The 13,589-nt window shown below is 44.5% G+C and overlaps 1 protein-coding gene across 6 annotated transcripts in view; it reads left to right on the top strand.

Moving 5' to 3' along the window:
* Nucleotides 1-13,589, top strand: part of GOLM2 (golgi membrane protein 2) — a 79,994-nt gene that overhangs the window by 41,430 nt on the left and 24,975 nt on the right. For all 6 annotated transcript variants that reach the window (XM_069766468.1, XM_069766464.1, XM_069766467.1 and 3 more), the window contains exons 2-5: nucleotides 2,808-2,862; nucleotides 5,253-5,355; nucleotides 5,445-5,529; nucleotides 9,961-10,096. In XM_069766468.1, coding sequence (XP_069622569.1) covers nucleotides 2,808-2,862; nucleotides 5,253-5,355; nucleotides 5,445-5,529; nucleotides 9,961-10,096 — 379 coding nt within the window. The remainder of the gene's footprint in view (nucleotides 1-2,807; nucleotides 2,863-5,252; nucleotides 5,356-5,444; nucleotides 5,530-9,960; nucleotides 10,097-13,589) is intronic.

The raw sequence follows: 13,589 nt of genomic DNA, 5'->3' as shown, positions 1-13,589 counted from the left end.
TCTCCTGGCTTCTGATATTAATGCTCACATCAATAGTTCATGACTTGGAGCTGATCCTGCATCTTCTCACCCGTAATCTCCCTTCTCCCAGCCGCTCAGTAAGAAGATTGGGTGGTTTGTAGATTTGCTTTTCCAAGCAGTATTTCTGCTTATTTCTTATTGTGTAACTTCAGATATTCCATATCTTATTAACCTGTTACTGTTTCCAAAAAACATACACCCTGAAATGGAAGAGTGTGATTTATTTTTTACATATGCTGTTCCCCTTTTACATGGGCTGATTGTCAAGGGTCGCAGAGGTCATCTGTGTGGTGTGTATACCTTATGGTGCTTGTACCTTATTAACCCCTCTCCTCTGCGTTGGGTGTTTTCAATTGTCAGTCAAAAGTATTTTACCATCAATGTAAAAAAGTGCAACGTTTTGGGCTGCAAACTACCCTTCAGGCAAGGATTCAGTGATATACAACATCAACTAATTTCCTATGTCAGTCGTGTATAACCCCTTCAAGCTCCCATTCTCATCAGGGCTGTGGAGTCGGTAAGCCGAACCTCCGACTCCTCAATTTCCATGACTGCGACGCCACCAAAATGGGCTCCCGACTCCACAGCCCTGATCCCCATGACTGTATTAATTAAAAATCAGTACCAAGAACCTACACTCCATGGAGATCTGACCCGGGGTCTTTCAGAAGTTCATTGGCTTTGCATTATTCTATAGCCTTGCATTTGCAGTAAAATTAGCGTTGCGATGATGGCTATAGATAGGTATTTGTATATTACATACCTTGCCAATCAACACGTTATATAATAGTATGGTATACAGTAATCCTGTGTAACCAGGACAATGCGCTGCCGAGAGCAAAGACGACTTATGCTGAAAGCATGATCTCTCACTGATCGTTCCGTGTGCATGGTAAAGGTGATCTGCCTGTGTAATCAGGCTATCAAACTAATGACAGCAAACAAGTAGCCGATCGGCGGTCATGGAGTGCAGCATTGTCGGGTGGTGTAAACCCAGCTAATCACTGTCTTGAGGTGCATTTGCACAATTATCTTGATCAGGCATTATAAATAGGCTGCCAATCACTTAACCAATGAGCAAATCACACATTCATCAGGTGAAATGATCTTTTGCTTTGGCTAAAAGACCATCGTTCTTGGCCACACGTCGCCTTCTGTAAATTGTTCTTGGCAACACAGGTCCTATCACATCGGCCTGTGTAATAAACCGGTTCTCTAACGACCGCTGGCCGGCATGTATATTGTGATAGGCGGTCTTTTTAATGCCATGCTTCGGCAGGTGTATTGGCCAAAAAGCATTAGTATTGATAAATCTGCCCCGTTCAGTAAGGGTGGTTTCACATATGCGTCTCTGTGCTCAGCGTATCATCCGCACAAATCCGCATGCGTACTTATCTTTAACATGGTGTACGCAGGGACATGCGTTTGCATCAGTTCGCATGCGTCGTTTCTTGGTGTGCAGCGGGGTCCGGCGAACGCAACATGTTGCATTTTTGGAAGCGTCAAATATGCGCAGGCATGCGGATGAGTGTATTAAAAAACCGCATTACTGTCTATGGGAACGCATGCATGCAGGTGTCCTTGCGTATGCATGTGTTCAATGCGCTTGCGTGCTTTGGACGGCGCATGTCCAGGAACTGATTGAGACATGCCCTCCTGGAAATATCGAACACATGCGCATAAACGCAAACACAGGCAAAAAACGCATGCAAACGTATTTTCAAGCTTTCTTTGTGTTTTGAGGTGAAGCAGCTAAAATTAGACCATGAAGGTCCCCCGAACCTTACCCACGTACAGACATTTACCGCACGTGAGCAGACCAACAATAGACACAACCTGCACCATTTACTTTCTTACAAAGCCTTGTGCTCTTTGATCCCCTAAGATCTATATGTGTGTGGCTAGATCTCTGTATAGACACACAAATTCTATGTACACACACAGTTATATGTAAATGAGGCAGCACATGGTAGGAATGTAAAAAAAAAAAAGTGAATAAGCTTTTAATTTCCCATATGTGCAAAAAAAGCAGTCTCCGCTCCAAAGAGCCTTTGTTCACTTTTTTGATATTCCTATATCAGTGTGATGACTTCTTGTTTATTCTATGTGTATAAAACATATACATATGTGTAAAATGTATATACGGTAATAAAATGTGTGTATGTATCTTCAGTGTTCCTCCAGCAATAAGATGGTCTTATAATATTTTTTGCTCCAAAATATGGGTAAGGGTTGATTTCCAATCCCCCCCCCCCCCCTCCCCCTTCCATGATTGGGGCTCTGGAGCCTCTATGCATCTCCTTCTTTCGTCAATGCGCAATTGCTCCATTCACTGACTATAGGATTGTCAGAGAAAGCACCATGCTTTTTCCATCAGTCCCATTGGCAATGAATGGAGAAGTGGTTGAGTATGTGCGCCTCCTCTGCTCCATTCAAGACGGGCTGCAGGGTCCCAATCTTGGTATCGCTGGGGGTCACTCAGCTACTTGTTTCTGTAAGCAATAACCCTTCCTTGGTCAGAAGCAGATAACGTTATGCTACTGACGGAGCACGATTTTGGTGTGTATACAGCCGTAATCTGCGCAGTCATGGCCGTGTGCCGTGCTTAATGTGCCGCAACTGGATGCACGCCATTGTCAGTAATCAGCCTTTGTATGTTCCCATGTTGCCGCACATTTAACAAGCGCATTAATTTGTGAGCTGCAGCGCGGAGAATCCCTCAGCAGCCGATTAATCACGGCGCAGCACCCGCTGCATTGTGTAAATATTATCTGTGTGTTTTCTAGGAGAAGCTGCTGGCCAACGTGTCGCTCCAGATGGCAGACATCACTCGTCTGAAGGGTAAGAGATGTTTGTATGCCCTGGCACTGCCATATGAATGTCTGTCAGTCTAGTGTGGGTATACAGGACAGACACTGTTTCACTGTGCCATCATCGAATGTTCACCACCTGCCTAGTCTCAGAATCACGCGGAAAGGTTCTGTAGGTGTCAGACAGGGACTCTTAGGACATATTATATAGTTATAAAGGTTGAGAAAAGTCCTAGGTCCATCATGCTCAACTTTGTCCGCCAATTGTACATTTTGTCACGAATTCATATCAGCTGAAACGAAGCTAAAGTAAGGCTGACCTTTCCGACAAAGCATTTGTTAGACCTCTAGAAAATGGGCAATGTATCCTACCTGGGATCAGATGTAATCTGCACAGATCCGAGCAGCATGGGCTCCATTACCCAACAGCTCCCCCACAGGAGAAAGTGACGCATTACATGATGGTCATTACAAAGCGTGCCAAGACTTAAAGGCCATGCATTCTCCTCTGGGAAATTACATATAGCCAAATAGCCTCTTTAGAGAGGAAGAGGACTAGAACTCTAGTGCTACCTACTAGATGTAGCAACCCTAAAAGTCTTATGTCATGTGGCAAGGCTTGTTAAAGGGTCAGTATTGACTTATGGAGGCGATCAGCCTGTGGCACTGCTGAGGTGTTATGGAAGCCCAGGTTGCTTTGATAGCAGCCTTCAGCATGTCTGTATTGTTCGGTCTGATGTCTCTCATCTTCCTCTTGACAATACCCCATAGACTCTCTATGGGGTTAAGGTCAGGCGAGTTTGCTGGCCAATCAAGCACAGTGATACTGTTGTTTTTAAACCAGGTATTGGTACTTTTGGCAGTGTGGACAGGGGCCAAGTCCTGCTGGAGAATTAAATTTCCATCTACAAAAAGCTTTGTCGGCAGAGGGAAGCATGAAGTGCTCTAACATTTCCTGGTAGACGTCTGCGCTAACTTTGGTCTTGATAAAACACAGTGGACCTACACCAGCAGATGACATGGCTCCCCAAACCATCACTGCTTGTGGAAAGTTCACACTAGACCTTGGAAATCAAGGTCCTAGAGTCTGGGGGAAGAGTGGAGAGGCCACAATCCAAACTGCTTGAGGTCTAGTGTGAAGTTTCCACAATCCGTGATGGTTTGGGGAGCCATGTCATCTGCTGGTGTAGGTCCACTGTGTTTTATCAAGACCAAAGTCAGCGCAGCCGTCTACCAGGAAATTTTAGAACACTTCATGCTTCCCTCTGCTGACAAGCTTTTTTGGAGATGGAAATTTCATTCTCCAGCAGGGCTTGGCACCTGTCCACACTGCCAAAAGTACCAATACCTGGTTTATAAACAACAGTATCACTGTGCTTGGTTGGCCAGCAAACTCACCTGACCTTTACTCCATAGAGAATCTGAGGGATTATCAACAGGAAGATGAGACACTGGACCCAACAATGCAGACGAGCTGAAGGCTGCTATCAAAGCAACCTGGGCTTCCATAACACCTCAGGAGTGCCACAGGCTGATCGCCTCCATACCACACCACACTGATGAAGTAATTGATCCCAAAGGAGCCCCAACCAAGTATTGAGTGCATTTACTGAATATATATTTCAGTACGCCAACATTTTCAATTTTTAAAATCATTGTTTCAAGCTGGTGTTATAAAGTATTCCAATTTAATGAGATAATGACTTTTGGGTTTTCATTGGCTGTAAGCCATAATCATCAACATTAACAGAAATAAACACTTGAAATAGATCCCTCTGTTTGTAGTGGCTCTATATAATGAGTTTCACTTTTTGTATTGAAGAACTGAAATTAACTTATTGATGATATTCTAATTCTGTGAGAAACACCTGTATATGCTACACAGAAGCTCCACAATTTATTAATAGATGGCAAATACTCTTCTTTTGATATTCCCTATTGAGTTTTCAAAACACTTTTAAAGGAATTTTCCAGACTTAAAGGGAACTTGACAGCAGTTACTTCTCCCACAGGCAGCATGTATCAGGCACTGCTTGCAGAGGAAAAGATACTTTAAAAGCCCCAGAGTTGCACAGGAGACCAGTCGGACTCCCCATGAGTGTGAGTGTCGGGTGTCTCCATGCATGTGTGTATAGAGAAAGACCTGTCGCTCCAGGGGAACAGGCAGGGAGCGGCTGACTTGTCTGACTAGCCTCCCGTGTGGCTTTTAAAGTATGGTTTTTCTCCAAAACGCTGCCCCATTTCAGAGTGAGACATACCTGGCTGAGATCGTACAGCCAGTGCCTATGGGCCGGGCAGCATGGCTCAGCTGTTGGGTCAGGATCCCTTTAGAGATATTAATGACCTGTCCTGCTAACTGCTGTAATAGGAATATTGTGTCTTTCTACCACTCCCCGCTGTAATATGGTCCTGCTCTTACAGGACAGTTACATGAGCATCGTCAAGATTTTCTGCGACAGGAGGATCAGCTGCACGAGTACAAGAACAATACCACCCTGCTGCAGAAGGCGCTGAAGGACGAGAGGTTGGCACGCGGCTTTTTCTGCAGCGCTCGCAGTTAGCTGGTGGTCCTGGGCATTAGCTGATCCACTCATTCTGTGATGTTCATATTAGTCAACAGTGCGCCAAGCAGCTGGCGGATCAGAAGCGCAAACACGAAGAGAGCGTCCAGAGACTGCAGCAGACGGACACAGACAAGGTGGGCGGACGGCGGGATAACGACATGTAGACCCATGTATTCCTACTACGTAAGGGGTCAGTCAGTTCCACAATGACAAGTAGCCCCTCTATATACAGCTGGTGACACAGGATCCTTAGTCGGCGATGTCCCGGCTGACCCCGCTCCCGCACGTTCAATCTCCTTTTCACAGTCTATTTAGACAATTGAGTACAAAACATATCCGACCATTGTGGTAAGTGTTATTTTCTGAAACAAAAAGAAGTTAAAAAAAAAAGCCCCATTGGCCAATGTGAAAACCGCAACATTTTTTTTATCTTTCATACAAATTGTGATATGTAAAAATATAACCCCTGATATAAATAATAGGTCATTTTATGATGATGGCTTCCCTTTAACCCCTTACCGGCATCGGACGTACTATACCGTCCGATGCCGGCTCCCCTGCTTTGATGCAGGGCTCCGCGGTGAGCCCGCACCAAAGCCGGGACATGTCAGCTGTTTTGAACAGCTGACATGTGCCCGTAATAGGCGCGGGCAGAATCGCGATCTGCCCGCACCTATTAACTAGTTAAATGCCGCTGTCAAACGCAGACAGCGGCATTTAACTACCGCTTTCGGCCGGGCGGCCGGAAATGACGTCATCGCCGACCCCCGTCACATGATCGGGGGTCGGCGATGCTTGTATATTGTAACCATAGAAGTCCTTGAGACCTCTATGGTTACTGATTGCCCGTCGCTGTGAGCGCCACCCTGTGGTCGGCGCTCACAGCACACGTGCAATTCTGCTACATAGCAGCGATCAGCAGATCGCTGCTATGTAGCAGAGCCGATCGGGTTGTGCCTGCTTCTAGCCTCTCATGGAGGCTATTGAAGCATGGCAAAAGTTAAAAAAAAAAGTTTAAAAAAATGTGAAAAAAATAAAAAAAACATAAAAGTTTAAATCACCCCCCTTTCGCCCCAATCAAAATAAATCAATAAAAAAAATATCAAATCTACGCATATTTGGTATCGCCGCGCTCAGAATCGCCCGATCTATCAAATAAAAAAAAGTATTAACCTGATCGCTAAACAGCGTAGCGGGAAAAAAACTCGAAACGCCAGAATTACGTTTTTTTGGTCGCCGCGACATTGCATTAAAATGCAATAACGGGCGATCAAAAGAACGTATCTGCACCGAAATGCTATCATTAAGAACGTCATCTCGGCACGCAATAAATAAGCCCTCAACCGACCCCAGAGCACGAAAAATGGAGACGCTACGAGTATCGGAAAATGGCGCCATTTTTTTTTTTTTTTTTTTTTTTTTAGCAAAGTTTGGAATTTTTTTTCACCACTTAGATAAAAAATAACCTAGTCATGTTAGGTGTCTATGAAATCGTACTGACCTGGAGAATCATAATGGCAGGTCAGTTTTAGCATTTAGTGAACCTAGCAAAAAAGCCAAACAAAAAACCAATGTGGGATTGCACTTTTTTTGCAATTTCACCGCACTTGGAATTTTTTTCCCGTTTTCTAGTACACGACATGCTAAAACCAATGATGTCGTTCAAAAGTACAACTCGTCCCGCAAAAAATAAGCCCTCACATGGCCAAATTGACGGAAAAATAAAAAAGTTATGGCTCTGGGAAGGAGGGGAGTGAAAAACGAACACGGAAAAATGAAAAATCCCCCGGTCATGAAGGGGTTAAGGAAATTCAACTTGGGCTTTGTGCACACAACATCTTTAACCTGATCAGGTTTTCCTATGTGATTCTGCACCAGGAACAAGCTGACAGCCTTTTTTTCCTGACGCTGCTGGCACACTTTTTTTTTTCCTTCTCTGTACTTCAACTATAACTAGTGAAGAATGAACATGCTACTTCTTTTAAAAGGACAAAATGACTGTTCAAACCGAGTCCAGGCGCTCGATGCTTCACGGCAGGGCCGATCATCTCCATACACCTCCTCACCTGCTTGGTTTCCATCTATTTCCACCCTTCTAGAGCTCTATGAAGCCAGAAAACAAGCAGGTGGGAAGGTGTGTATAAATGATTGGTGTGAACAGTCATTCTGGGCTGTCAGTCCCTTGAACTGCTTCTGAACCCGAAAAGACTGAGCATGTGTACAGCAATGTGACTTTTGCATTGCTGTGCATTATGTTCATTTTTGCAGCAGTTTCACGGTGCTTTGTTAAGATGGATTCCAGGCACAATTTGCTGGAGAAAAGACGTCCTCTTTACATACACTAACTTTGGATAAAATGTTAGAGAATTCTATTAGTGGCTGAAATATTAGTAGCTAAATGTTTTCCATTGCAGCTATTATTAAAGAGGTTATCCACTACTATGACATTGATGACCTTGCAGCTCGGCAAGTAAGTACTTCCGACTGGTGGCCGCCGACACCGAGCACGGCTGAGCGGCAGGAGTGCTGGGTGTCGGACCCCAGGCGATCAGACATTGATGACCTATCCTTAGCATAGGTCATCAATGTAAAATTAGTGGACCCCTCTTTAAGAAAGTTTTCCAATGAAGACCACCCCTGTTCTTTATATCGATTACATGATATGGATATCCTAAGCCGTGGTGCTCTCCTCTGTAAGGGCAGGTTCACAGAACCATATTTTTGGTCTAAGTGCTGACCATGAAGAAACTCGGACCAATTTTATACAATTGGGCAGGGCAGATGAGCAATTTTTATCACTGCCCAAATCTGTGTGTGCAAAAAAAAAAAAAAAAATCTCACCATGCACGACTTTCTTCCATGTGTTGAGACTCACCCATTGAAGTCTGTGTGCACCAAAACAAAATTGGTTATAACTAGTGATGAGCGAGCGTACTCGTTACTCGGGTTTTCTGAGCATGCTCAGGTGTTATTCTCCGAGTATTTTGGGCGTGCTCGTATATTATGTTTGTGTCCCCGCAGCTGCATGATTTGCGGCTGCTAGACAGCCTGAACACATGCAGCGGTTGCCTGGTTGCTAGGGAATCCACACATGTATTCAAGGTGTCTAGCAGCCGCAAATCATGCAGCTGCGGGGACACAAACATACGTAATCCCCGAGGAAAACCCGAGTAACGAGCACACTCGCACATCACTAGTTATAACATCAGTATTTTTACAGATACATTGCAATTCTTTCACATGGGAAGCTGTAAATGGTCTTATAAAATATTGACTGCTGCTGAAAAATCTTACTGCACACAGATGACAAATGAGAAAAAAAATTATCCAAGCTTTCTGAATGGAACTGATGTTTTTTTTTTTTTTGTACACATGTGAAATTAGCTGCGAGACATGCAGCCGCGGGGACCAGAACATATTCGAGCACATCGAAGACACTCGGCACACGAGCATGGCCTGATAACGCCTTATCTCAGCATGTTCACTCATCACTAGTAGACACATAGATTTAAAGGGAGTGTCACCCCAAAATCGTATATGAGCTGCTGCCACCGGCATCAGGGGCTTATCTACAGCATTCTGTAATGCATTCTGTAATGCTGTAGATAAGCCCCCAATGTATCCTGAAAGATGAGAAAAATAGGTTATATTATACTCTCCCAGGGGCGGTCCGATCTGATGGGCATCGCAGTCCGGGGCCTCCTAGCTTCATCAGATGACGTCCTCTTCTTGTCTTCTTGCTACGGCTCCGGCACAGTCGTACTTTATCTGCCCAGTTGAGGGCAGAGCAACGTACTGCAGTGCGCAGGTGCCGGGAAAGATCAGAGAGGCCCGACGCCCGCGCACTGCAGTACTTTACTCTGCCCTCAACAGGGCAGTCAAAGTACGCCTGCGCCGAAGCCGCGTCGTGAAGACCAGAAGAGGACGTCATCTGATGAAGATAGGAGGCGCTGGACCGGACCGCGACGCCCATCGGATCGAACCACCCCTGGGTGAGTATAATATAACCTTTGTCATCTTTCAGGTTACATTGGGGGCTTATCTTCAGCATTACAGAATGCATTACAGAATGCTGTAGATAAGCCCCTGATGCCGGTGGCCACAGCTCATATATGATTTTAGGGGTGACAGACTCCCTTTAAAAACTCACATTGCAGGTCAGGTTCTGTACAAATGTTGGAAATGTCTGGTGCGGATCCCCAGGAAGGGCTAGTACATAAATCTGTGGCATCTATTGACTTTTCCGCATAATTTCTAGTTTTTTTTTTTATTTTTAATCGGATAATTTTTAAATGAAAAACCTCTTTATTATATTTTTTCCTCTTTTGAAATGGAATAAAACACAAACACTAGAGAGAATACAGTGAGCAATAAATGTATTTCATTAAGTGACCACTTTCCAAAAAGCGATAGATAACAATAAAAAAGCGTTCTCCCCATTTATTTTCCTTGTAGGTTCATAATCACTTGGAGATTAGATTGAATATTTTCTGGAAACTTGTGAACGTGAACCGATCATACATCAGCCCCATGGTGTAGACTAAACCTTGTATCCTTCCCTGTAGGAGGAGGCAGAGAAGTCGTCCAACAAGGCGGCAGCAGGTGACACCCCGGCTGAGAACAATGCGCACACAATAGCCAGCATAGCCAAAGAAGACCGTATGGAGGACCCTTCTAGTAACCGCCTACACTTTGACAGAGGTAAAATAACCTGCATAGTTCCTGATTTGCTTATTTATGAGGGTTTATCACACCTCCATGTGGGCAGGAATCATTCTTGGCTTTGGGCGATACTATTATACTTTCTCCACAACATTTCTAGGTAGAATTTGTAGGCTCCTGATATGTAATTGTAAAGTCTATGCCCACATAGTCTCTTCCATCTGGTCTGAGAAGGTGAAAAGGACATGGCCATGGTACTCGCGTGGCATCTGTGCCACCCAGAATACAGGGGCATCTGCATGGCTGATGTCAGCAGTGGGAGAGATTCATTGGGGGTACACTCTGAATAGTAAGGGATAGAACACTGAGTAGTTTGCTGACCTTCCTGCGGACAAATTTATTCAGCCAATTACTTTGCATGGAGAATATAGGCTATACCCTTCATTGCTGAGTTTCCCATTTAAAGGACAATCTTTTCCTGTTAGAATGGTCCCCCATCAATAAAGTAATCCCAGTGTTCTGCCAGGAACCCTAGCACAGAGGTGTCAAACTGCATTCCTCGAGTTCTGCAAACAGGTCATGTTTTCAGGATTTCCTTGTACTGCACAGGTGATAATTTAATCACCAACTCATTATTTGTGTAGGTGATTAAATTATCACCTGTGCAGTACAAGGAAATCCTGAAAACATGACTTGTTTGCAGCCCTCGAGGAATGCAGTTTGACACCCCTGCCCTAGCAGATGTCATGTTTGAGGGAATCCGACAGTGAGTGTTTAAAGAGTTTCTACACAGTTTGGAAGATATCCTATATATTTGGGATATCTCCAGTCATTCTCCATGGGATTGCTGGAGCTTGCACAGCACCACCATTACACAGTTCTGCTCATTTCAGTGTGCTAGGTCCTTGTGAGTCTTTGTAGATGCTCTAGTTAAACTATCTCTCAATATACACCATGCATTAAAGGGACTGTCCATGTTTCGGATGACTGCAGACTTAGGAATACTCCGTGTGCACATACCATGCTGTTGGGATTCTCTGGTGGCCACGACGATAGCCGGAAAATTTTCTTCTACATTCTGACTACATGTGTTCAACCTCACTCAGTACAAGTGAATGAAGTGAGACGGAGCACTTCTAGTCAGCGCATGAACACATGTATGACGTTCACATACTTGCGCTCACATGACCTTCTGCTCTTGCCGTCAGCACCAGAGAATCCTGACCGTGTCCAATGCACACACTGTGAGGACTCTTTGATCCCAAACCTGGACAATCAATTTAAGAAATTATCTAAGGTAGCAAAAACTTGTCATGGGCAAACCCGAACAGTAAAGTTCATCATCCGTACGGAACACCTACAGTTCAGGCACGGACACCGAACACAGACTTCATCAGGAAGTAGCGGCAAACACCGCTTCTGATCAACGGTGAAATCCTCCACGCCGGTCAGAGAGCTGCAGTTCTCACGCTGTCAGAAGACCGCATGAGCGCTCAGCTGTGATCGGAAGTATAAAGTTTATCTCCGGTCACTGGTGTCAGCCGATGGGACTACTGCTCCCATCAGCCGACACCTGCTGCCGCTAACAACAGTGAGAGCAGGAGCGGCGGATGGGAGCATTCATTAGCAGTCACCTGCGCTGTAAATAATTAACCCCTTTCTGCCCTCGGATGGAATCAAACATCCGAAGGCAGAACCCCCGCTTTGATGTTGCTCCGGTGGTGAGCCCGCATCAAAGCCGGGACATGTCAGCTGTTTTGAACAGCTGACATGTGCCCGCAATAGGCGCGGGTGGAATCACGATCTGCCCGCACCTATTAACTAGTTAGATGCCGCTGTCAAACTGACAGTGGCATTTAACAAGCGCTTCCAGCCATGTGGCCGGAAATGCACGCAACGGTGACCCCTGTCACGTGATCGGGGGTCATCGGTGCGGCAGCATAACAACCAGAGGTCTGCTCGGGACCTCTATGGTTGTTGAGGCCGGATTGCTACGAGCGCCACCCAGTGGTCGGCGCTCATAGCAATGCAGTAATTCTGCTACATAGGGGCGATCTAAGCATCGCCTCTATGTAGCAGAGCCGATCAAGTTGTGGCAGCTTCTAGCCTCCCATGGAGACTATTGAAGCATGCCAAAATAAAAAATAAAAAAAAGTTTTTAAAAATATGAAAAAAATAAATAAATCAAACCTACACATATTTGGTATCGCCGCGTTCAGAATTGCCTGATCTATCAATAAAAAAAAAAGGATTAACCTGATCGCAAAATGGAGTAGTGATAAAAAAAAAAAAAAAAAAGTCAAAACGCCAGAATGACTTTTTTTTTTTTTTTTGGTAAAGACAAAACACACGGCACTCAAGGATCCTGTGTGGTGCACAAGTCAGGTTTCCAGCCCGTTAACTATAAATCACTTGGCACTCAGGTTTTTTTTCCAAGATGAAAAGGTGAACATCCCATTTATTTGTGCATCCAGTTCAAAGATTTTAAACTTTTTTGGTCAAATCACAAGACCTTCATCAGAAATATCTTTAACAAAAGCGGCCCCCGGAAACACTCCACACGGCGCGACGGACCTGATGTCTTCAAGCGCCATATGTAGCGGCGGATATACGCCTTCTCTCTCCTTTCAGGATCCCTGAGACGTTCCAGGTGCGCTCTCCATCCCGGGTTGCCTAGGCTCATATACCCCCTTGTTTAATGCTTCCAGTTTTGTTAAAGATATTTCTGATGAAGGTCTTGTGATTTGACCGAAAACGTTTAAAATCTTTGAACTGGATGCACAAATAAATGGGATGTTCACCTTTTCATCTTGGAAAAAAAACCCTCTGGGTGGCAAGTGATTTATTATTATTATTTTTTTTTGGGGTCACTGCGACATTGCATTAAAATGCAATAATGGGCGATCAAAAGAACGTATCTGCACCAAATTGGTATAATGAAAAACGTCAGCTCAGTGCGCAAAAACTAAGCCCTCACCCAACCCCAGATCATGAAAAATGAAGCTACGGGTATCAGAAAATTGTTAAATTTTTTTTTTTTTTTGTTTCGCAAACTTTGGAATTTTTTTCCAGCACTTAGATAAAAAATAACCTAGTCATGTTTGGTGTCTATGAACTCGTAATGACCTGGAGAATCATAATGGCAGGTCCGTTTTAGCATTTAGTGAACCTTGCAAAAAAGAGGCAAACAAAAAAACAAGTGTGGGATTGCACTTTTTTGCAATTTCACCTCACTTGGAATTTTTTCCCATTATCGAGTACACGACATGCTAAAACCAATGATGTCGTTCAAAAGTACAACTGCTTCCGCAAAATATAAGCTCTCACAGCTGTCCGCTTCAGCAAGGCTGGTTATCAAAAACAGAGGGGTCCCCAGGCTGTGTTTTTTTTTTTTAAATTGTTTAAATAATTTAAAAAAACAGTGTGGGGTCCCCCCCATTTTTAACAACCAGTCCTCCTAAAACAGACAGCTGTGGGCTGGTATTCTCAGGCTGGTAAGGGGCCATGGATATTGTCCCCCCCCCCCCCCCCC

This window comes from Ranitomeya imitator, chromosome 4 (assembly GCF_032444005.1).
Source record: "Ranitomeya imitator isolate aRanImi1 chromosome 4, aRanImi1.pri, whole genome shotgun sequence".
Lineage (NCBI taxonomy): Eukaryota > Metazoa > Chordata > Amphibia > Anura > Dendrobatidae > Ranitomeya > Ranitomeya imitator.
This window is presented reverse-complemented; position numbering and strand designations above follow the sequence as displayed.